The 24,083-nt window shown below is 49.7% G+C and overlaps 1 protein-coding gene across 1 annotated transcript in view; it reads left to right on the top strand.

The window, feature by feature from the left end:
* Positions 1–24,083, top strand: part of Ezr (ezrin) — a 43,804-nt gene that overhangs the window by 17,468 nt on the left and 2,253 nt on the right. Inside the window, exons 2-10 of the mRNA XM_021186114.2 lie at positions 5,682–5,765; positions 9,258–9,353; positions 10,248–10,522; positions 10,989–11,072; positions 11,997–12,143; positions 17,707–17,803; positions 21,888–22,182; positions 23,072–23,232; positions 23,570–23,662. Of these exons, the coding sequence (XP_021041773.1) occupies positions 5,682–5,765; positions 9,258–9,353; positions 10,248–10,522; positions 10,989–11,072; positions 11,997–12,143; positions 17,707–17,803; positions 21,888–22,182; positions 23,072–23,232; positions 23,570–23,662 (1,332 nt within the window). The remainder of the gene's footprint in view (positions 1–5,681; positions 5,766–9,257; positions 9,354–10,247; positions 10,523–10,988; positions 11,073–11,996; positions 12,144–17,706; positions 17,804–21,887; positions 22,183–23,071; positions 23,233–23,569; positions 23,663–24,083) is intronic.

Raw genomic sequence — 24,083 nt, 5'->3', positions numbered from 1 at the left:
GACCTAGGCTATATACCTAGACCTTTTCTCAAAATAACAAAAGGAAGAAACAAGTTCCTAGACTCTTGGGACTAACAGGGGGGCATCTAAGAATTGATTCCAGGGACGTTGCTGAGGCCCAAGGGAGAGGAAGGGGCCGAGGACACAGGATAGTGGAAGGTCTAACTGTGCTGTCCTCATGGTGACCACAGATCCCTGAATGAGCCCAAAACATGGGAGATGCCCACCATAGGGCCAGGCCTGGAAACTCCTCAGTTTTGGGAACAGTAGATTTAAGCCAAGTGACCCAGTGCTTTGAGAAGATTTATTCAGCAAAGGTGGGCGGAGTCAGGGTGACCAGGCTACTGTTCAGTCCTGATACTAAACAATGTGTGCATTTTGCAGTTGCAGTGTGAATGCTTGTGAAATGCTAGTTGTTGCTTTTCATTAAAAGCAAAAACAAAACAAATAGCTAATTTTTTTACTGGCCGGTTTCATTCTTGTTTCTTAGAAATAAAAAAAAAAATTAGTTCATCCCCATTTTTGGTTTTAGGCAGTCTGTTTTTTAAAAAACAAACAAACAGACATACCTCCGGCACCATGTTTGTGCCGGAAATGAGAAACTGGCCCTTGCCACCAAAATAAAAACCATTCACCTAAGTTGTGCTACTGCCCGGGCATGAAACGTACACATGTTTATTAGAAACTCTCTTTCCTCAAGGGGCCCGGATACCGCAGCACCCCACTAACTTGGCTTGTATCCAAGATAACTTCCTTTAGAAAGGATTTTTAGGTGACAGACATTTATTGGGTTGGTGAGGGTATGCTGGTGCCCCTGCTGTGCATATGGAGGTCAGAGTCCATTTGGGGGGAGTCTGTCCTTTCCTTCCGTCATGTGAGTATGAGAGATCAAACTGAAGTCAGGCTTGGTGGCCCTCGCCCTAACCTGCCAAGCCATCTCAAGTCAAGATAAGTTATTTTGAAGTTCTGACATTAAGTAGCTGTGGGAAGACTCCATTGTTATTAACCTGAAGAATGCTACACATCTGCATAGATCTGTATGTTTCTGTTTTAAGTTGCGTAAGTTTATGAGTGCCTGCTTGGGAATTTTACCATCTTAGAACCCTAGTCTGAATTGTCTTACATGAGCCTCAGTCACCATTGTGAGAGGCCGGAGAGGCACATGTGTAACTTTACTCTCCACTGTCTGTCCATCTGCCCTCCCCTCGATAAGGACGAATGCTTTATGGTATTTTGGCAAGTCTGAGATAAATCCTACTTTTGGGGGGTGGTTGTTGGGGTTGGATTTTAAATGACTAACTGGTACTTGTGTGTGTGTGTGTGTGAAATGCACATGTACACAAGTGTATGTGCTAAAGTCAGTATTGGCAAAGCTAGGCTAAATATCCAGGACCCCCAGCAGTAAAAGCTCTGAGCTACACCCAGCCCTTCAACATTGCTACTGACATGCAAATTATCAAGACCATAAGAACTGCCACTCTTCCTTCTCGGTGGCAGTTTGGATTTTGAATTTGTGAGTCAACTCTCCTCCTGTCAACAGGGCCACTTAGCTCTCCTTTATTTGTGTGCCACTGTTGCCATTCAGGCACCAGATGTATCCAGATCCTCCAATTTCATTAAAAACCATCATTTACCATGGAAACCCAGCACCGGGGCAGCACAGGGAAGCTGGGTTTACATGTGTGTCCTCAGTTGAGGTCTGATTTCTCCCAGGCTCCTGACTGTGGATATAAAGTCTCGCTATGGCTAGTGAAGGTTGCACTAAATTTGATGAAGTTTATGCTGCATCGCAATATGTTCATTATTAAGGATTTATAAACTGAAACCCACCCTGGTGGTCTTTCTAAACACAGAAACAGTTTAGTGTGCGGTAGAGTAAGGTGGTATGTGCTGTATTTGGAAACTGGTCGGTGGTGCTTTTAGATCTTTTGGGTGATTTGTAACACTTGTGCTTAGGAACTGGCTGGCTCTGAGGGATACTGAAATGTAAGGGTCTGGAAATCGCTGAAGGAAGACCCCAGACTCAGCATGCAAAAACAAAGAATATTTATTCTGCAGAAACAACCAGCATGCGGGGGTCAACCATGTTTTGAAATGGCGACCCCAGACAAAGATGTGCAAGCCTTCTTATAGGGAACCAGGAGAACTCTCTAGAAGGATTCAATAGTGTAAAATTTCATTGGTAGATGCTAGGGGGGTCATAGGTGTTCAGTAGTCTGCATTCCCATGTCATGCATGTTTAACCATAGCATGAGCTAGGGCTGCCCAGTGCAGATGGCCCCTTCTGAGATAAGATGTTTCCCCATTTTTGTGATTATTCCCAGGCTGTTCTTTGGGAAGGGGTTTCATGATCTTGTTCTGGATTTTATGGCCTATCCCTGGGGCTGGTGTCTTATGGCCTAGTTTGAAACTTATGGTCTGTTCCTGGAGCTGGTGCCTTATGGCCTTTTTTTCGAAATCAGGCCTGGTCCTTAAGTGGAGACAAATGGGGTTTATGCTGCCCTTTCAAAGGCTTTGTGGGATGCTTTGGCGTGGTCTTGTGGAATGATCGCTGTGTGTCTGGATGGCAGCAACACCCTTGGTGGAAACATTGGTACATCTGTCGGTCTTTAGTATCAAGATTGTGGAGACAACACTGTGTGTGTGTGTGTGTGTGTGTGTGTGTGTGTGTTACTATTGACTTGGTGGATTTTGGTTGGTTGGTTTGGTTTGGTTTGGTTTTGGTCTTTTGAGACACTGTTTCTGTATCCATGGCTGTCCTGGAACTTGCTCTATAGACAACACTGGCCTTTAACTCAGAGATCTACCTGCTTTAGCCTCACAAGTGCTGGGATTAAAGGTGTGTACCACCACATGTGGCTTAGGGAAGATTCTTAAAAACCTGGTGTATGCCCAGATCAGAGCTAGGGATTGTCCTTTTGAACTGAACAAATATAGCCTACATTAGCAGAAGTATTTATAAAGCTACTTGCTTACCTTCCAGAGCTGTCTGAACTTTGGCTTGAATAAAACCTAATCAGAACCCTAATATGACACATCACTGGGTGTGGTGGCATACGCCTATAGAGCTGGCAGAGGCAGGAGGATTGCCCATGAGTTAGAGGCCTGACTGGTTTGCATGAGTTCTGGGCCAGTCAGGGCTATATAGTGAGACCATCTCAAAACAGCCTCCAAGAGGAGGTGGGTATTACATCTTAAATTCTTAAATAGTGTGCTTCATGTAGTTTTCAGAATGGTTGATATCAACAGTGTGTGTGTGTGTGTGTGTGTGTCTGTGTGTGTGTGTCTGTGTGTGTAGATATGGATCCACATATTTGAGCAGATGTGTATGTGTGCGTGTGCCTGCTAAGGCTTGGAGTTGATGTTGATAGTCCTTCCTTCATTGATGTTTACCAAGGCAAGGTCTCTCATATAATTCTTCACCCATTGAACCATCTCCACAGCCCTTGCAGCATCTTTTTTGTGGTAATCACTGGCTTTGGCATCTGCAGATTCCCTACATTTAGAAGGCTTGGCCCCGGATATTCTCTCTCTGCCTCTGTCCTGCTCTGTTTGTTATGCCAGGGGGTAACTGAAGACCTGCCAACCTGATATAGGGATATTTCTCCAGATTATGCTTTTTGTTTGTTTGGTTGGTTTGGTTTGGTTTGTTTTTTCTTGACAGGGTTTCTCTGTGTAGCCCTGGCTGTCCTGGAACTCACTTTGTAGACCAGGCTAGCCTTGAACTCAGAAATCCGCCTGCCTCTGCCTCTGAGTGCTAGGATTAAAGGCGTGCGCCACCACGCCCGGCTTAGATTATGCTTTCTTACTGGCCTTTTTTTTTTTTCTTTAAATTAAGAGTATGGCTGTCAGGAAATGACTACCATTTTAAGTTTTAAAAATCGTATTAAGACATAACAGCAAGTTTCTTTGGAGTAAATTCCAGTTCTTCAACTTGTAGATAGGCAGAGTCAGTTTGGGCATTCTGGAGACTCCTGCCTCCTGTGCACTAGTGATTCCAGCTAGCAAGCCTCCTGATCTGGGATGGGTGCTAGAGAATCCCTTGGCTTGCCCAACCTTTCACATTAGGGGCAAATCTTTTATTTTTCCTTCTCTTCCTTCTTCTTGGATCTGAGATGGGGGTCAGATGGGGGTGGGAGGGTTGGATGGGTCCTCACTGTATAGCCCTGGATAGTGAAGCTGATAGTGGCACTTGCTCTGTAGACCAGGCTGGTCTCAAACTCAGAGATCTGCCTGCCTCTGCCTCTCTAGTGTTGGGATCACATTTGGTGCCTGCTCCCTGCTGTTGTGTCCTGGCTGGATACTCTGCCCCGTGGGCTAAGAACTGGTTCACTCGGTCCTGTCGTCATGACACGTCACCTGTGCTGGAAAGAGACCCCTCTGGTCCTGTCGTTGTCACCCATCTCTAAGCATCACAGCTGCTGTGGGCTCTGGTCCTTCTCTGTGGGAGGGTGATACAGAAGAGCCAGTGAGAGGTTTCCTATACATAGTAAGCCTAGGTTTCTCAAGCATGAGATATAAGAACTATCTTGACTTTTTTATTGAAAAAAATTTTAAAACTATATATAATATAATGTATTATATAATTTTTATATAAACTATAATTTTTGTATAATTTAACTTAAATTTATTATGTAAATATATATTTGTTATATAAATATATATTATATGCCCTCTGTAATACATAATTTATATTTATATAACATATAATATATGTGTATTATATATTTATATATAATATATATAGTGTACATATAGTGTGTATTTATATGATATATTATACTACATATCATATATAGTATTTATATCCTGCATGTATGTATGTGCACCACATGTGTGCCTGGTGTGTATGGAGGTCAGAAAAGGCCATCAGATCCCCCAGGACAGGTTCTAGATGGTTTTGAACCACCATGTGGGTGCCGGGGAACTGAACCTGGGTCCTCTGCAACTGCCACGAATGCTCTTAACTGGTGGCCAACTCTCTAGCTCCAACTAATTCTAAACAAAAAACAAAACCAAAAGAGCCAGAGTAGGAAAGTTCTAAGGCTCTCTGAGGCACTGCCTCACCTCGGTGTATCCTTGAGGGAAGAGGAGGGGGGGTGGGAGTAGGGGGGCTAGGCACCATTCTAATGTGGTGTCCCCTGCCGGCCTCTTAAGTCTGTCTGAGCTGGTGTTGATGGACCATCTCCATTTATGCTTGTCGCAGTTTTATTTTTAGATGTCCTTTTCTTTGTTTCTGCTGTATAATTAGCATTTTAAATGGCTGCCCGTTGCCCTGTCCTCTTTTGATTTTGAAGTTTATTCATTGCACCGTTTTTTTTTTTTAATATCAGTTACTAATGTCCCCAGACTGCCAGGCACATAGCCCCTCCCCCCTCCTTGGCGTGGCCCTCCTGCTGGTACCTCAGCTGTCCTGTCTCCCTCCCCTGGCTTTTGTGTGTGTGGGGGGGGGTCATGAAATGGTGTACGGGAAAATGTATTATTCAGGATCCACACAGATGTGCTTTGTTGACATGGCGAGACTGCTTTTGAACCCCAGACCCTGTACTTGCTGAGGCTTTGTGATTCCCAGTGAAAACAGATGTTACCCTACTCCTGAGCAGCTCTGAGTCTAAGTGGGAGGGTGAGGAGGCCACCATGGGAAGATGCAGTAAATTCAAGTTTCTTTTCCCGTTTTCCAGATCAACGTCCGGGTGACCACCATGGATGCCGAGCTGGAGTTTGCCATCCAGCCGAACACCACTGGGAAACAGCTCTTTGATCAGGTCAGCCTGACTCTGGGAAGGGAACTGACCAAGCCCTTAGGAGTCTGTAATGGACCAATCCTTTTGTCTTCTAAGCAAGTTACCTTGTTTTGTTACAAGGGCCTTTGAGAAAGCAGAAACACCTGTGAAGTCAGATCTTTCTGTTAAATATTCTTTGTTGATAGCATTCACTTGATGCTGGGCTATTCACAGCACCACTCCTTACCCCAATACAATTTTGTCAAATGGCTCAGCCCTTCCCAAAGTGGACTAGAAAACTTTTCTAGCATTAGCAGCTGCGTGTCACAAGTCAACAAACCCTTTCTGCGGAGGGCCACACAGTTAGTCTTTCAGGTTGGAAGGTCTGTGCTCTGTTACTGAAAAGCGGCCACAAATCCATGAATTGAGTGAGCTTGATGTTGTCAAATAAAAGCTATACGGGTTACCGAATTTCCCCAACCTTCCAAAACAAAACAAAGAGAACGGAATACTTGCCCTGTGGCCACACAGATCGTCCACAGACCAGATTTGGCTGCCACTGTTGTATTTAGAATCCTCTTCTGCAGTTCAGACAGAACAGCTTTGCCTAATACAAGCACCGTGACAAGGGCACGGCACAGCATATTTGACACAGGGAGTGGTTCTCACTACATCAGCCCTGTGGTCCCACTCAATTTTGTGAGGACACAGAATGTCCCGTATTCTGTTTCTGACAAAGCACAGCAGGCAGCCAGCTCCAGCAGGCAGGTCCGCTGTAGTGTGCTGGCTTTCTAAAGCAGCCTTCCCAGAGTTCTGCATGACTATCGCATAAAGTGGGGAGCTGGGCGCCTCTCCGTCCCATCTCGTGGCAGGGCTAGGAAAGCTCCTTGGCTTCTTGTTCTCAGCCTAACTTCGTAGACTAAGTGGGCCCAGACAGTGGCAAGGAATGAGCTGGAGATGCCTGGGCAGTACTGGCCAGAGCTCACCCTTGGCACGGAGGCCCTCCGTGGGGTCCACAGAGGGTTTTCTGGGAGTTGACAGAGCAGATGCATCTGTGTCCCCATGCCTCCTGAAGCCTGAGGTAAACGGTAGAGATGAATGAGCTAGTTCTAGAGCGTAGGAGAGGGTGTGGGGATACACACAAGGCCGGAGATGAGTCACACAGCACCTGACCTGAGAGCTTGCCATCCCAAGTGGCCCCACTGCCTCAGGGTGTGGCACTCTGCCTTCAAGGGCCCGACCCGAAAATGGGAGCCCCAGTGCTGGGGAATCCTGGGAAGGGAATTCCAGCAACTTGGGAGGTTCCTAGTGGTACAGCCCATGCTCGATCCAGTCTCTTCTGGAAAGTCAGGGCAGGGTAGTGTCAGGTGGCTCTACAGCAGAGCATCGGGTGCCAGGGCATGCCCAGACCTGTTCTGCAGGGCTTGGTGCGGATCTGGGCTGCCGGTCACCATTGTTTGAAGGTTGTTCTCTTCTAGTGAGATCTAAGAGATTCTCTGCTCATAGGGTGAGGCTGGATTAAGGATGAAATCTAAAGGTCACCTCTGAAAAGTTCCCAGGAGAGGCTGTGTCCCCAAGTCCTGTGTGGCACCATGTTCAGGGCCTGAGACAGAGCAGTGTCCTGGCCCCCAGCGTTGGCTCTTAAGCACTTCAGTCCCTATCTGACTGCTTTCCAAAGCAGAGCGGGAAACCTGTAGTGTGAGTGGAGAGAGGAGACCATAGTCACAGAGCAAGGTATGGGAAGCTTGCTCCTACCTCTGCAGCAGCCTCTTCCCTCCCAGTCCAGGCTGTAGCCTGTCACTTGACTCCAGCTGGAGAACCATATGGAGCAAGAGCTGGGATTGGATGTTCTGTGGGGACAGGAGGGATGGGACAGCACTTCAGCTCCTGCTTGGGGTTGACTGAACCTGACATCCCTATCCTTACACTTCTGAAGCCAGTCACCCAAACCCTTCCTGAGGCAGAGGTAAGGGCCAACCCCCAAGCTGCTGAGACACTCCCTTGGGTGAGGCTGAGAGATGAATCATAGGCCCTTGAAGGCAGTGGGAACGGACGGACGGCTTTATGGAGGCGTGGGATTTCCCCTATGGGGAGGACCTGTGATCTATGGCATGGTTTCAGAATGTACTGAGGGAAGGCTGTGGAGAAGCCCAAGCTTTAAACACACTGAAGACCATTCATTGGGAACAGTAAGGAGGGGGTGGCAAGTCAGGGCAGTGGGGGCAGCTTTTCTCAGAGAGCGGTGGCCTTGGCTGCACAGCAGGCTCACAGACTGACATGTCCGTCCACACAGATGCAGAGGACTCTTGAGTGGTCCCTGGAAGCCTAGAGCAGAGGAGAGGGAAGCCAAATGGACAGGCGTCCTTACTAGCTGGTCAGGACTAGACTGAGGCTGCAGCTGGGCGGATGGGTGGAAAGAGTGCATTAGAGCCAGCACCTGCTTGGTGTGTGTGAAGGCCTTCCCTGTGCCACCTTATGCCACCTTGATAAGGACTGGCTTGCGGATAAGAAGTCGGCAGGAGTGGACACGGAGTCCCTTCTGCTCTCGGCACAAAGGGCATGGGTTACACAAGGCCCCGGGAGCAGAGGAAGAGGCCGAGTTTCCTTCACCCCGCACAGTGATAAAATCTTGGATGTGGTGTATCCCTTCTGTTTTGTGGGGTGAGCAGAGAGAGGGGATGAACAGGGCACATGGCAGTTAATAAGCAGAGAAACACCACAGGAACTCTGTGAGAAAGAATATTAATCTTTTCTAAAGGTTTAAGATTGCTTGACATGGCATTTAAAATTATAACATCTAAAATTTAGGACTTAGTTCTTTTTATTTTATTTTTTTTTAATTACGTGTGTGCACTTGTGCAGATGCCTGCATGTGTGTCCGCGTCAGGTCCCCTGCAGGTGGAGTTCCAGGCTGCTGTGAGCCTCCTGACATGGGTGCTGGGAACCCACAGAGCCAGTCCCCTGCTTCCGAGACTCCGTGCAGATGACCAACCAGTCACTGCTTCTCCATCCTAAAGACCTTAACTCGTGAGGACTGCCATTGCAGATCTTTAACAGCAGAACACAGGAAGCTCCCCCTCATGTTGTCCTTGCTGTGGTCTTAGATTGCAATCTTAGCATAGCTAGGAGATTTTCATGTTTCTGGAGGTCCTTGGCACGAGAACAGCCAAGTGCCCTCTGCCTGTCACACTCTTAGAACCCTGGAACCAACCCCACCTGGGGACCCTGATGCTGGGCGGTGTACCTGGACATTGGTGAGGTGGACTGTTGGTTCTGTGTGCTGGTCACAGCCTGCTTGCAGCCTGAAGTAAGAGGGTGTGAGCGGGAATTTATATAACGTCCAGATAAGCCTGAGTCTGGCCAGCTTCAGGCTAACATGTGTCATTTGTGCTGTGACCTAGCATCTGTGAGTCACAGGTTAGGGTCGAGACTGCCTGTTCCTTGTACCAAGAAGTCTCTGGGGACTGCTGAGCACGAGGAACCTCCTGCTGGTTCCGGTGCCTGTGTTTCTCACGGTGGGCCTCTCTCACACAGGTGGTAAAGACGATTGGCCTCCGGGAAGTGTGGTACTTCGGCCTCCAGTATGTAGACAATAAGGGATTTCCTACCTGGTTGAAACTTGATAAAAAGGTAAGTAGGGTTAACTATTTACAGGCTATTAATTGGGAGCTGGTGTGCTCTGTGGACATTGAAACCGGAATGCTTCAACAATGCCCGTGTCTTTTTGTTCCTTGTTATTTGTGTAAAGATTTTTGTAGACAGAGAGGCTGCCCACTTCCAGGAAGAGAGACTGTGGATTAGATTAGATCTCAGCTAATTTTAACTCCCCTTCCTGGCTCCCCTGTTGGGGCAGGTAATGGCTAACTGCCTCGCTTTTAGTTGACCTTAGTGGGTTTTTTTTCCATGAGATTAATCTAGAAATCATGAATCACACAGCATATTGTCAGAACCTGCCACTGCTTTCTATGAGTCTGCAGTAAATTATCTTCTAATTCCAAAGCTTGTGTAACTGCACTCTCTGTAAGGAGGATGAGGGTCAGTTCATGGTCCAGCGCCAGACCGGCTTCAGGGAAGGACATGGGGTCATTCCAAATGAGTTCTCCGGGATTGATAGCGTGGTCACAAGAAACGAGGGTGAAGCAAGCCAGTTTCCAGCGGAGTGTGAGTGTGTAGGACTGACTGACCACCTCACACCCTACAGCGATGAGTTTCAGGGCTAGGGAATGTGGCTGAGTTAGAAGGGTGCTTACCTAGCATGCACAGAGCCCCGTATAAACCAGGCATGGTGGGTCATGCCCATAATCCCGGGACTCAGGAGGTGGAGGAGAGAGTGTCAGAAGTTCATGGCCATCCTCCATAAAGCAACAAGTTTGAAGCAAGCCTGGGATTCTCATGAGATAACATGTATCTCACATGATAACATGTATCTCACATGATAGCAGTGATGATGGGATGACAACCCTGAGTCACTGGTGCTCAGGAATGGCCTGAAGTTGGCACTGAGAACCGTCCTCCGTCTGGCAGGTCTCCGCACAGGAGGTCCGAAAGGAGAACCCTGTCCAGTTCAAATTCCGGGCCAAGTTCTACCCCGAAGACGTGGCCGAGGAACTCATCCAGGACATCACACAGAAGCTCTTCTTCCTGCAAGTCAAGGAAGGGATCCTCAGCGACGAGATCTACTGCCCCCCAGAGACAGCCGTGCTCCTGGGCTCCTACGCCGTTCAGGCCAAGTTCGGAGATTATAACAAGGAAATGCACAAGTCTGGGTACCTCAGCTCCGAGCGGTTGATCCCTCAGAGGTGAGCCGAGGCTGGCCTGGGTGAGAGCGAGCAGGTGATTCTGTCAAGGTGACGTGCTCCCTTAGGCTGGGACGCTGGGACTTTCCTAAGCGCTCACTTTGGAATGTTCTCAGCCAGCGGGCTCCCCTGATCATTAATTCAGACCCAGCCAGGGTACCGTGTCCCTTTCTGACTTGCCTGCTTAGCTCTGCCTGGTACACAGTAACCTGACCTGGAAAAATCTGTCCTTAAAAAAAAGAGACCCCCTTTGGAAGAAAAGGGTATTTAAAATAATCTTTCATAACTTCCAGTGGGAATATGTTCTTTGAAAGGCTAAATCTTCAGGTTTATGCTCAGTAGAAACAAAAAACCATGATTGTCCCATTCAAAAGAACAGTAAGGGATTGAAGGGGTGGGAAGTGGCTTCGTGACTCACATCTCAGTCCTTAAAGGTGACAGTCCTGCATCTCTCCTTCCCAATATCCAGAGTCATGGACCAACACAAGCTCAGCAGGGACCAGTGGGAGGACCGGATCCAGGTGTGGCACGCGGAACACCGAGGGATGCTCAAGTGAGTGCCTGCCTTTTCAGTGTGCCTTCTCTGGGACTGCAGGTAGCTCTTCCAGTCAGGTCAGTCAGTGATGTTAGGTCTCATGCTCGGCGAAGTCTAAGACGGATGACTGGGCTTGCCTTGGGAGAGGAGGATTTCAGTTTTGTGTTTTAAACAAGGCCTGGTGTTCTTGCCCGGGGAAAGAAACAACCCAATCGAAGCCTCAAATGCTAGCTAGCACTAACCACCCTTTAGTGGAAGGTCCAATGGCTGACTCTCATTTGGCTGAGGGTAGCACTGGTTGCCAGTGAATCCGGGTTTCTGTCTCTGGTGGAGGAGCTCTAACTAACTTGATTATTAAGGTCATTGCCTTAGTGTAATATGCACTATATATAATGTAAGCACGGGCTGCAGGTGAGGAGAGCAGCAAAGCTTGAGGGAGAGGCATGGGGCTTTAGAATACTCAAATGGAGACCCCAGTCCCTGCCTGTGGCCTTGTACACAGCCCCCACTACTTCCTTGTAGTTTGGGACTCTGGAACTGTGTGCCACAGGGGCCAGGAGTCTTTGTGAGTCCTTTCTTGGGAACCCTGGTTGTTCTGTGAATGCGGAAGTCTGAGTTATCCCTAGCAAGAGAATAAAAGGGGGGGGGGTGAGCCTGTCTCCTTAGAAACCAGGGCAAATCAGTAGGTTCTTTCTGAACTCACGGGGCAGATGAATTACAGGGCTCAGGACAGCACAGGCCCCGCCCCCTCTCTCGGAGCTGCTTGCAGGCTTAGTTCGTCCCTGCTGCCTTTGGTAGCTCCAGGCCCTGCCTGCCCATCCTGTATGCCGTGCCTCCCGCTCTACTCTGCATGACTGGCCTCCATTTCAAGAATCAGCAGAGACTTGTGTGTTCAGGTGTGAATGCTGCTAACTATAACACCTATGCTTTCTTTCCCATTAGGGACAGTGCTATGCTAGAATACCTGAAGATTGCCCAGGACCTAGAAATGTATGGGATCAACTATTTCGAGATCAAAAACAAGAAAGGAACAGACCTTTGGCTTGGAGTCGATGCCCTTGGACTTAACATTTATGAGAAAGATGACAAGTGAGTTGAAGTTGATCCCTGATTTTTTTTTTTCTTTTTCTTTTTTAAGCTGTGGAGTAGCAGGCCTGGAAAACAGAGGAAGTGCCAGTCCTGTGTGTGTTAGACTGTGTGGTAGCATCCTCTTAAGTGGTGACCTGGAAGTTAGCTAGTTAGTTAGATGTACCTTGTACATCTGTTCTGTAGCACATGGGACCTGTGGCAAGGAAAGGCCCCGAGTGCAGGACTATAGGACCCTGACCCTGTGAAGCAGAGCTTGGTAGCTCCCAGAGGCCGTTCCCCCTCTACAGCTGTTCTAGGCTCTTGCCTAGCTAGGGTGGACTCCTGGCTCAAGGCTTGTGCTAATCCAATCAGGAACGTTGATAATGCCACCAGACACTCCAGGATTCTGTAAGCAGCAGTCTGCATGTGTGAACAATTAGCTAAATCCCCTGAGACTGCAGAAGGTGTCCGATTGCTTCACAGCCATTACATTGTCTGTCAAGCAAGGTCTGAGAGCGGAGTCGGAAGAGCTGCCTGGCACTGGGAGCCTCTTGTCAGCTAAGGATGTTTGTCTCTGAGATGCCTGCTTCCCACCAGGGAAGATCATCCCACTTCAGCAAAGGAGAGGTGGTCCTGAGCACAGCATAGAAGAAGGGCTCTGGCTGAGGAGCTGTGAGACAAGAATGTCCCAGGGTCTCGATGTCCCCGTTAGTAGGTCTTATCTGGGAAACCTAGAGGGAGGCCTGGAGCCCAGGAACGCAGCTGAGTCCCGTGAAGTGTGTCAGGATGTGCAGCTCTGCTTCATGTCCTGTCAGCTCCCCAGATCTCATCCTGTCCCCATGGTCTCTCTGGAGCCATCTAGGAGAGTGGCCCTCCTAAAGGACATATACATAAAGACTCCAGTTAGTGTGGCCAGGCATGGTGGTGCACACCTTTAATCCCGCACTCAGGAAGGCAGAGAGAGCTCTGTGAGTTCAAGTCTAGCTAGGGCTGCAAGGTGAGATCCTGTCTAAAATACAAACAACCCATTCAGAACATCCCAGGAGCCCTTAACCCTTGGGGAACCAGAGGCAAACTGTGGGGGGCTTGGCTGCTTGCTTGTGTGTTGCAATGTTGATAGAGAGTCTGGGGGAACTCTCAGAGCCAGGCCTGGAGTGGAGCCTGGAGCCTGTGAGCCATCACCATGCGGAAGAGCTGCCTGTGGAGTCAGAAAGTCAAGAGAGCACCGGGCCCTGGGCCTTGTGGAGATGCATGTGGGAAGCTGCCTCTGTCCCGTAACTCGTAACTCCATTTTTGAACAGCCAGATTTTGTAACAAGCCCTGGCGAGGGCTATCCAAACAGGTTTTTCCAGCTGTAAGAAACAGCCATAGGCAGGAACATGCTGATGTCAGCCCCTAACCACCTCAGCCTGCAGAAACATTCTTTCTTCTTTTTTATTCCAAGTAAAATTTGAACTGTGCCCTACTGAGCCCTCCCCTTGCCTCCCAGCCAACTGCAGTTCTCCCAGTTCTTCCTTATTTTCTTCTGGTAGCAGGAGGCAGCTCCGCTCCCATCACCATCCCCTCTAAAGAAGGCACGCCCTGTCTGCGGAGGAAAAGCATTTAAGTGGACACTGAGTCAGTTAACAGCACAGTTCCCTCCAGTTTGCAGTAGCTGTAGGAAAGTGTTCTGGGCTCCGAGGGGCCAGAGCTCTAGGAGCCCGGGTGTTAAATTGCATCCTTCACCAATAGAACTAATGGTGGGCATTGGATATTCTTGATACATTGTTAATAGGAGTAATCCGATACACAAACAAACAGATATATCTTATCATGGCTTTTTTGAAATTAAATGGGCTCTGGCTGGGACATGTCTCCTGGGGACCCCCTTTTCATGCTATATGTCACACAGTTCATTGGAAGCCTAGGTACTGAAAGCATTTGTCTGTCCTCTTTCTTTAACCCTGGGCTTGGAAGGAGGAGGGGGAGATAGGCATACATAGTCCCCCCACCCCCACCCTCCACTGGCACCATGCACGCAAGCCCAGCCAGGCTGGATTATGACCCCTCCCGACACTCCCATACCAAAACCGACACAAAAATAAATGAACTTAGCACACAAGGTTGGCCTTGGACCCTTAGCCTGTGCCAGCACACCCATCCCAGCCCCTCGTGTTACCCCATCATGAAGTGTGGGCAGCAGTCCTGGCTCCAGGCTTCACGTCTCTGAGAACGAGCATCCTGGAGGAGCCTTGTGGACTGGTTGGAGACGACACTCCATCCGCTCAGTCACTGAGATGCAGTGCTTCCCCCGCCTAGAGCTGGCGGTGTCTCAGATGAGATGTGCCTTGCTGTGAGCTGCGGCATCTGTACTCGTCCTAGTGAAGCACCGCAGTGGTCTCCTCCTTGTGATTTTGGGCTCTCTGTTGACTTTTAGAAAGACTTAGGCTTGCATTTCCCACACAGTCATATTTGAGTTTTGCACAGTGGGTGAGTGCTTCAGGGTCCCCCATGAAGCGTGTACTATTGGTGGGATGGTCCAGCCACTACCATGTCTGCCCCTCACATTGTAGTTGGTAAGTGTACTGTAGGGAGAGTCTACGGAACTGGATTTACTGACATTTCCAGCTATTGGCACTAATGTCCATGGATGGAACTTTTAGTAGAATTATTACTTTTTTTTTTTTTGGTTGTTTTTGAGACAGGGTTTCTCTGTGTAGCCATGGCTGTCCTGGAACTCACTCTGTAGACCAGGCTGGCCTTGAACTCAGAAATCAGCCTGCCTCTGCCTCCCAAGTGCTGGGATTAAAGGCGTGCACAGTGGTTAAGAGCACTGACTGCTCTTCCAGAAGTCCTGAGTTCAGTTCCCAGAAACCACATCATCTCACAATCATCTGTAATGGGATCTTCTGCCCTCTTCTGGTGTGCCTGAAGACAGCTACAGTGTACTCATATACATAAAATAAATAAATCTTTAAAAAAAAAAAAAAGAAAGAAAAGAAAAGAAATGGCAATCCGGGGGTAGTCACAAACATGTTAACTAGAAGGGGCCAGTTTCTCTCTCTTTCCTCAGACCTCGGGAGTAGCGCGAACTCATGGGTATTTGTGAGTGATGATGCTCATTTTGCTACTGAGGTTGTTTGAGGTTCAGCTCGTAGGGACCTTGGCCTGGTATCTGTGTTGCTTACATCTAACCCCATTGTGCAGAGGCTAACCTTAACACTCTCACATCTCAAGACGCCTCAGTCCCATCCTGTGCACACCCAGCAACCAGCCATCTCCACATAGCCCTGGTTCCTCCTGGTGGTGAGTCCCACCTCTCCATCATCAGCCTCCTTCTCTTCCTCCTCTTCTTCTTCTTCTTCCTCCTCCTCCTGCTCCTCTCCTCTAATTCGAGGGCTTACAAGTGGCCTAGGTTACCCTAGAACTCACCACTCTCCTAACTCAGCTTCCCAAGTGCAGGGTTCTAGACACGCACTGATATGTCCAGCTCTTCTCCCCACCTTCTAAGTAGGTGACACATTTGGGGCAGTGACAGTATCAATCCTGTGCCAGTCAGTCTTCTGGGTGGATCCCGCTTACGTCACGTGTGTGATCTCTTTTTAGGGAGAGGAAGAGAGAATCCCTGCAGGCTTTCATTTTCCAACTGGCTAAGAATCAAAGGAAGCTCCCTCACTCAGAACCGAGTCACAGCTCCCTAGCCCCGGCGTTCTGATCTCACCCAGAACCGAGTCACAGCTCCCTAGCCCCGGCGTTCTGATACTACAGTTAGCTTATGAGTGGCTAAGGATTGAGCTTTCAAAGTTGCCAGGGCCGTGTTGGGCCCGGCCTTTGGAAAACAGATGCCTGCTGAGGTTGGACACCGGCTTTTCTAGGTCAGAAACTAGTGAGACCTGTATAGACAGATGCTGCAGGACAGAGCCTGGACTCCTTGGTTTTAGGAGTTGGAGATGTTGACCTGGCAGCCGGCCATGTGGCTGTGGGTTGAGTAGCTCTCTCCTGATTCCTAGTTCTTCTGAAATCAGCTCTTGGTGTCTGGGGCAAGTGCCCTAAAAGTAGCTGCCTGGCATCACTATGCTGCCTGGCATCACTATGCTTTGGCTCTTCCCTGTGAGGGGGACAAAGGTAGAAATGGTGACAGGGTCAGTCCGTAGCTATATTTCAAGTGTTCTTAGACCTGTCGACAAAGCCATACTGCTGAAAGTTCTGTATCCCACGGGTGATGGTGAGGTGACAGAGCACACTGCATCTGAGTGCCATGAGCTGTGGATTGAGTTGGGTCGCCACTGCAGTGCCCACGAAGCCCTGCCATGCTTACAAGCCCTCTTGCGCTCTTCGGAGGCTGCCTTGTGTTTTTGACCCAGCTTTTGCTTCCAAAGCAAGAGCCACCCTGCCCCATTGTGTCTTTAGCCACTGAATCCCACCCCCCAGACTCCAGCCTAGCTGTTATCCGCTTGAAGTAGAACCCATAGGAAATGACAGGGTTTGTTTTGTTGTTGTTGTTTCTTTTATTATTTTTTTTTTTTTTAGTTTAGGTGTGTGTATATGACAGTGTGTGGGTGGTAGAGCAGATGTGCGTGTGCAGAATCCAGAGGCCATCAGTTGCCCTGCTTGATCATACTCCCCTTTCTTCCCTTGAGACTGGGTCTGTCATTGAGCCTGGAGCTGATCTGGTGGCCGCTGAGACTCAGCAGTCTTGTCTCCACAGCTGCGGTGCTGGGTAGCGATGCTTTTTATATGACTTCTGTGGATTTGAACTCTCAACTCAGGTTTTTCACACTTGTGCCAAGAAGGCTGTTGCCCACTGAGCCGTCTCCTCAGCCCAGGAGAGCTTTTGATGGCAGAGCTTGTGGTTTGAGAGTTTGTCCTTACTGCCGGATTGCTATTACTTCTGGTAAAGTGCTGGAGAGTAGGCTGGAGACATGGACAGCATCCAGCCAGGTGGGAGTGTGCGCCTCCATAGAATGAGAGCCAGGGGTGTGGAATCCAGCCCCATCCCTGCGCACCTCATGGATCAGTGGCTTCTCTGTGAGGAAGGCCCTTATGGAAAAAAAGGCATGTTTTTATAAAGCGAAAAGGAACATGGTACTTAACACTAAGCTGGCTTATGTCACAGTGGGAAGCCGAGGGGTCTGGGGGACAGGGGACAAGGAAACGTGTTGACAGCCTTGGAACTATGTTGAAGGTGTAGTTCTAGAGCTGTGAGTAGACTCTGCTGACATATCTGAAGAGAGCTCTGGCTGGCTGACAGGGAATTAATCAGACCAGAACAGCAGTGGGGGCTCTGGCCGCATGAGAAGCTGGGCAGGGTAGGCATGTGGGAGAAGAAGGTCAAATAGGACAAAAGAGCATTCCAGCGTAAGAGTCAGTGACCCAGGGTGATGCCGCACAGCTGCCTGATGCTGAGAACTAAAACCTGGCTGCACCATTTGGTTGAATCTGGGAGGGTAAAGGCTGTTTAAACATGGTGATTTTATTAATTATGTCTCCTGGACTCGCTTTGTATTTTAAATGTTTAAAGGTCTGCTAAGGTCTTCCGGTCCAAGAACATGTGAGTTACACACTCACATCTAACCAACTGCTGCTTTTCTTTTTATGACCTCAGGTTGACCCCGAAGATTGGCTTCCCTTGGAGTGAGATCAGGAACATCTCTTTCAACGACAAGAAGTTTGTCATTAAGCCTATCGACAAGAAGGCACCTGTAAGTTCAAGCGTAGACTGGGTCATCGCTTCCGGTCTCCCAGCCAACCGGGTTTTCAGGAGAAAACTGAGGCTTCCTAGTGTCCCGAGCACACGGTGTTGCTCAAGCTTCCCCAGAATGGGAGCTCAGACTCCATGTGACTGACCACGGCTGTGGGAGGTTGCTATGGAGACCAAATGTGTCCATCCAAAGCTCAATGATGTAATCTTAAGTCTTCATACAGAGAAAAGGGCAGTTCTCATTGACCTTGACCAAGTGGTAATAAGTGCTTCCCCAAATGACACACTTCTGCCGTGGCACACCCGGCTTGCCTAATGCTCGTGTGGGTAGCCAGCCTACCCCTGAAACCAGCCTGTGGGTGGAGCTTATGCCAGTGTCTCATCGGTGGCTGGTTGGAGGATAGACAATGAGACCTTCAAATCCAAAGGACCAGTGTCTATACTGCCTTGGGTTTAGGAGTTAACTGTTCAAAGTGTTTCAGAGCATGGTGGGTCTCCAGGGGATCCCCTCTACCTCTTGCTTCCTGTCTACGATGGGCAGCCCACCTTTGTCCTGTGGTCACGCTGGCCTATCTCATGATCTTCATTCAGGCATGTACTCTGCCCACGTGGGCAGCAGAGTGTGAAGTAAGCTGAAAGGACCAATGTACTGTGAAGCTTTATCTGGGTTTTCTTCTGTCAGCATTTAAACTTTTAGTTGATGTTGGGCCAGAATACTGAAGACAGACAGACACAACTCTAGCAGGGTAGAAATAGCCAGAACTCACTTTTCTTGGTTTTGTTTTTTTTTTTAGTGTAATTTTTAAAGAGCTTCCTCTGGCTTGTACCACAGTTATAGATTGGGAAAGACTTTGGGTCCCCGAGTCTTCTTGTTCCCTAGTTACAGTGGTAAGCCTAGAGAGACCAGCATGGACTGTGTCCACACCACGATGCCTGCTAAGCCTCTTAGGGCTGAGCACCCCTTGGCAATGGTAACCGCACTTGGAGCACACACGTGGGCGGGGCTGTCTGTCGGAACTGTAAAGTCAGCAGGTCTCCGCTTCTGAAAGTATTTTCTTTATTGAAATGTCTCCTGCTGTTTGTAAACCTGTGACTCCCTCTCCACTCACACAATTCTTTAAAATCAAGCTGTTTAATACAGACTCAGGCTCCATGGTAACGACTCCCATTAACATGCAGTCCCACCAGCAGAGGGTCATGACAAACCCATATTCTGTGGGCAGTGAGGTGGCACAGCTAGAGAGGCAGTTCTGAAGTAAGTCTGGAGAGATTGCTTTCTGCTCCGTGTGGAGATTGCGTCTTTCTTTTTTTAAATTCAGCTTACAGTAGAAGTGGCCTTTGAGGCAAAACTGGTGAAGAATGCATACATGTATGTTGGCATATATTTTAACTTTCTTTGGAAAGCCAAAGAATGCAGACGCAATCGTGGCTGATCTGATTGAATTAGTGCACACATGTTCTCTATCAGGCAGCCCGGTGGGAAGCTTCCCTTAGAGAAATGGTTGCCAGGAAGATGGTTCAGTAAGTCAAGTGCTTGCCCTGAGGCTGGATGCCAGCAGTTCCGGAAACAGGTGCAGTTGGGGGGCGTGTGTGACCCCAGTGCTGAGGGAAAGTGAAAGGGGTACAAGGCTCATCTGTGGAGCTCATTAGCCAGCCAGTCTAGCTGAATTTCTGAGCTCCAGGTTTGAGGAGACACCCTGCCTCAAAAAAATAAGGTAGAGAGCAACAGAGGAAGACACTGATACACCCCCTCTCCGACACACACACACACATCGCCCATGCACCCCAGGAGCCCGGTGTTCCAGGACTGACCTGTGGCCACAGACAGTCGCAGTTCTGCATTGTGGTGGGAAAAGTGATGAGACCAGGCAAAGAGGAGGATTCTCACGGTGAATCTAGCAACACCCTTCAGACAAAAAGTGACGCTGTGGGCTGAGGGGAGGAGAGGAGGGTAGCCGGGCCTCTCAGTGTAGGCACAAATGCAGCATTAGTCCGGGAGCTGAGAGGTGACAAAGAGGCGGTGACACTCCATCCTTCCCCAGGGCTGAGGAGTGGCCATGCCTAATCCCAGTATTTTACTTTGGACTTAAGCAAACCACATTTTTAAGGTTAGACTATAATATAAAAGACAGCAGAAACCCTGGAGGTAAGAAGGTGTAGGGTTTCTTTTTTGTTGCAGCCTCCGGAAGGGAGCCCTGGGAATGTATAAAACTTCTCTAGAGGGCAAGGCAGGAGGCATTGTCTTCCCTGCCCACTCATGCCAGTCTGGGCCCTCGTCTGACTTTTAGGTGGGCTCTCCGACCTCATTTCCCTTTCAGCTAGTCCAGGCAGCCCCCTCTTTCTTCAGAACAATAGGCCCTACCATTCCTTTAGCCCTCAGGGGAAGGCGGAGAGCTCTCGGTGGCTTTTGAACTGTTCGAAGATTTCCGGACTCTGTCTAGCTGTTTGTTCTGGGCAGCCTTCTCAGGAGCCCCTCTGACAGACCCATGATGGTCCTGGAATTGGACTTTGACCTCATGGGAGCTTCCTGGGAGTGTGCCCATCAGGATTTGGGGTTCCTTGGGGTCCTTTTTCCCTTGCTCTTCTGTCTGATGTTTTTAGGACAAGAGCTATCTGTCCACTATAAAAACCTCCCCTTGTCTCTTTTTTGCATTAAAATGCTCTCTGAGGACTTGAACTCACAACTCTAACTTGGAGTCATAACTGGCTGCTTTCAAAGGCGTAGGAAAAATTCCTTCCCCTCACCCACCCCGCTGCTGATGGCTAACTCTGGAGTGTTTTCTAATAGTTTCTGTGTCCATTTCTTGTAGGCAGGGTTGGGGAACCTCATGTTAACCTGTAGTTCTGACTCGAGTCGCTGTGATTGTTGTTTTCCAAAGGGGAGTTTGTGCGTACTTGTGAGTCTCGGTGGGACATTTTGGGGCTCTGTGCCTTTGAAGCCATGAAACAAGGTTGTTCCTTCCTGTGTAATAAGAGATAGGTGGGCAATAAAAATTCCTGGTTCTCCTAGCGCTGTGGACTCCTCCCTGGGAAACCTAATGACTTAATAACCAGTCTGTGAAACCAGAAGGGAGCCCCGCCCAGGAAGTTAGGGGTTCCAGGAGGCCTCATGGAGACCGGAAAACTAAACCACCACCGTTTTGGGGTTGGGAGGAGCACCTGCCTGCTACGTTAACTTCACCATCCCTCCAGATGGCTGGGGAAACCAGGAGGTATTTGCAAATAGACTATGTCTCCCCTCTGTAACCTAAGCTAATCGTGGAAGGAGCAAGAAGTTAGGAGACAAGAGTTTCCAAATACTATTCTCTGCCCTCCTCTTTGAGAAAGAAACTGCCTTCATTGTGAGCACATAGGCAGCTGGCCCAAGTAGCGCCTGTGTGTGGCAGCCAGGGTTTACTGTCCCAGGTACTGTTAACGCACTGTCCCAAGCCCCTTGGGAATATTTTCCAATTTAGTCTTGTGGCATTCCCACTATACCGTTGCCCTTGTTCGGTGACCCTGAGGCTGAGTGATGGAGCGCAGGATGCTTGAGGGTGTGTGTGGAAGCGAGCTCAGGGCTGGTCGACATGGTTGGTAGGACTGGCACTGTAAGACTGTGGTGCATCCCTGGCTCAGGAATCCAGAGCAGTGGATGGAGGTCAGGGCAGTCTGTGGCAGCGTGAGAGGGGACGGGAAGCTCAGAAGTTAAGGTGTAGCATACAGGAAGGAACAGGAAAGGACGGGTGGTGACAGGCTGCAGAGCTGGAGAAGCAGATACCAAAACATGGTACACTGGGAAGCCAGCGATAACCAGCTCTCTCAGTGCAAGAGGGGCCTCTCTAGTCTGAGCTTTAGCATGTGCACACCCATGCTAGGCACACAACACATAAACCACAATATACAAGCGGGTGTACACACATGTACATACCCAGGGCCCCCTCCCACTTGACCCACTGAGCATATATTCTATATACAGGGAGTGCACCCCCTCTCCTCCATGGCCTTTGGCCTTTTAAAGAAGGTTGAGAATCTCTTGCGAAGTGCCGTCTTAGGAAAGAAGGTCGTCGAGGGAGCCGAAGCCAAGGCCGCCCTGTTCTGTTTTGTAGGACTTTGTGTTCTACGCCCCGCGCCTGAGAATTAACAAGCGGATCCTGCAGCTCTGCATGGGGAACCATGAGCTGTACATGCGCCGCAGGAAGCCCGACACCATCGAAGTGCAGCAGATGAAGGCCCAGGCTCCGGAGGAGAAGCACCAGAAGCAGCTGGAGCGACAACAGTTGGAAACCGAGAAGAAGAGGAGAGAGACGGTAGAGAGAGAGAAGGAACAGATGCTCCGGGAGAAGGAGGAGCTGATGCTGCGGCTGCAGGACTACGAGCAGAAGACCAAGAGGGCGGAGAAAGGTCAGGGGCTCCTGCTGCCTGCCTTCCCCACCCCCACCCCCGCAGTCACTCTAGAGAGTCAGGTTGGCCCACAGCCAAGAGGGAACTTGTTCAAGAGTGCTGTCTCTGTTTGACACGATCCCATAAGACAGAACAGAGCAATTGCAGTGCCATCTTTGAAATTAGAAAGCGGTCTGTCAGTGCCTGTCAGTAATTCCACCCCCCCACACACACACACACATGCACTTGCTAAGAATGTTGAACTTCAGTGAGATCGATATCACGTACACAGCTGTCACAACCAGCTTGTGACACCTCTACCATACATCCCAGGGTCATAGGTGCAGCCCTGCCCTCTGAGGACATTTTAGAATTACAAGAGAGATGCTGTCTACTGGGGCGTGAAAGATACCAGCAGGACGCCGGGCGTGGTGGTGCACGCCTTTAATCCCAGCACTCGGGAGGCAGAGGCAGGTGGATTTCTGAGTTCGAGGCCAGCCTGGGCTACAGAGTGAGTTCCAGGACAGCCACGACTACACAGAGAAACCCTGTCTCGAAAAACCAAAAAAAAAAAAAAAAAAATACCAGCAGGCCATTTCTGTGTCCCAAGTCAGTGTCCAGGCGAAGAGCCAGGGTGTCGTTTTTGAGGTGCAGCAGGGGTCAGAGAGGTCAGGCCTGGCCCCAGGAACCAGGACATCTTAAGCAGCTGCTCCTCCATGGTCTCCAGCCACACTGAGGAAATGAGCCCCGAGCTGTCCCTGCTCACAGCCCAGTGACTCAGTCCAGGACTTTGTGACTGTGAGGTTGGCTTTCACTCAGTCTCCTTCAGCCCACTTGGGGTGAGACTGGAACTCTAAGGCTCACTTCCTGCCTGGGAGTCTGAGCAGCGCCGACTCCATTTTCTCTGCAGAGCTCTCCGAGCAGATTGAGAAGGCCCTCCAGCTGGAGGAAGAGAGGAGGCGAGCCCAGGAGGAGGCTGAACGTCTGGAGGCCGACCGCATGGCCGCCCTGCGGGCCAAGGAAGAACTGGAGAGACAGGCCCAGGATCAGATAAAGAGCCAGGAGCAGCTGGTAGGGATTGCCTGGGGTTCAAGATGCTGAATTATAGAGAGGGCTGCTCCCGGGGAACCCACCAAGTGACAGCTGCCTTTCAAAGCTTGCAGCTAGTGCTGTAAACAGATCTGTACGTGTGTGTGCGCGCTGCTGGACCTGTCTGAATCCTCAGGAAGGTGGATGTGGGTGCTTGAGGTCCCAGAGACACGGGGAGGTACCCAGAGGGTTCCCTGGCCGTGAAGAGGGCGGGGACACAGCTCATCACCAGGAAGGCCATTCATTCTTATGGGGGAATGTTGTTCACCAATGGACTCTGCCAGAAGGATTCTGGACACCCCTTTACCCTCCCCTGCAGGCTGCAGAGCTGGCAGAGTACACGGCCAAGATTGCACTGCTGGAGGAGGCGCGGAGGCGCAAGGAGGACGAGGTAGAAGAGTGGCAGCACCGGGTGAGTGAACCCCAGAAACCAGGCATGGCCGTGGGGTGCATCTTAGGAGGGTGCAGGCCACACCACAAGTTTCAGGAACCTCTTAACAACCCTCCGCAGATGGCTTCTCAGTTGAGACAGAAATCCCCCAAGGAATGGCCTTGACCCTGTTCACGAGGTAGAGCAGCATGCAGGCACTGGATTAGCAGCAGAACAAAGGGCCCACTCCTTCCTTCCCCTGTCTGTATCCCCATGTCCCACGCTCTTCAGCCGTGATCGGGAACTAGTTTTGATTCTAACTGCTTGGGTACCCCCTGCAATGGGGTCACAGACCCTGAAGCAGGATGTGACAGTTGGAGTGTACTGGAGAACTTTGGAGGTTTCCCGACTAGCGCGACAGCCCGGGCTCCCAGCTGTCTCACTGAACGCTCGCTCGCCTTTG

The sequence above is a fragment of the Mus caroli genome, chromosome 17 (genome assembly GCF_900094665.2).
Source record: "Mus caroli chromosome 17, CAROLI_EIJ_v1.1, whole genome shotgun sequence".
NCBI classification, from domain to species: domain Eukaryota; kingdom Metazoa; phylum Chordata; class Mammalia; order Rodentia; family Muridae; genus Mus; species Mus caroli.
The sequence above is the reverse complement of the archived record's forward strand: the minus strand, read 5'-3'. Positions and strand labels throughout refer to the sequence as shown.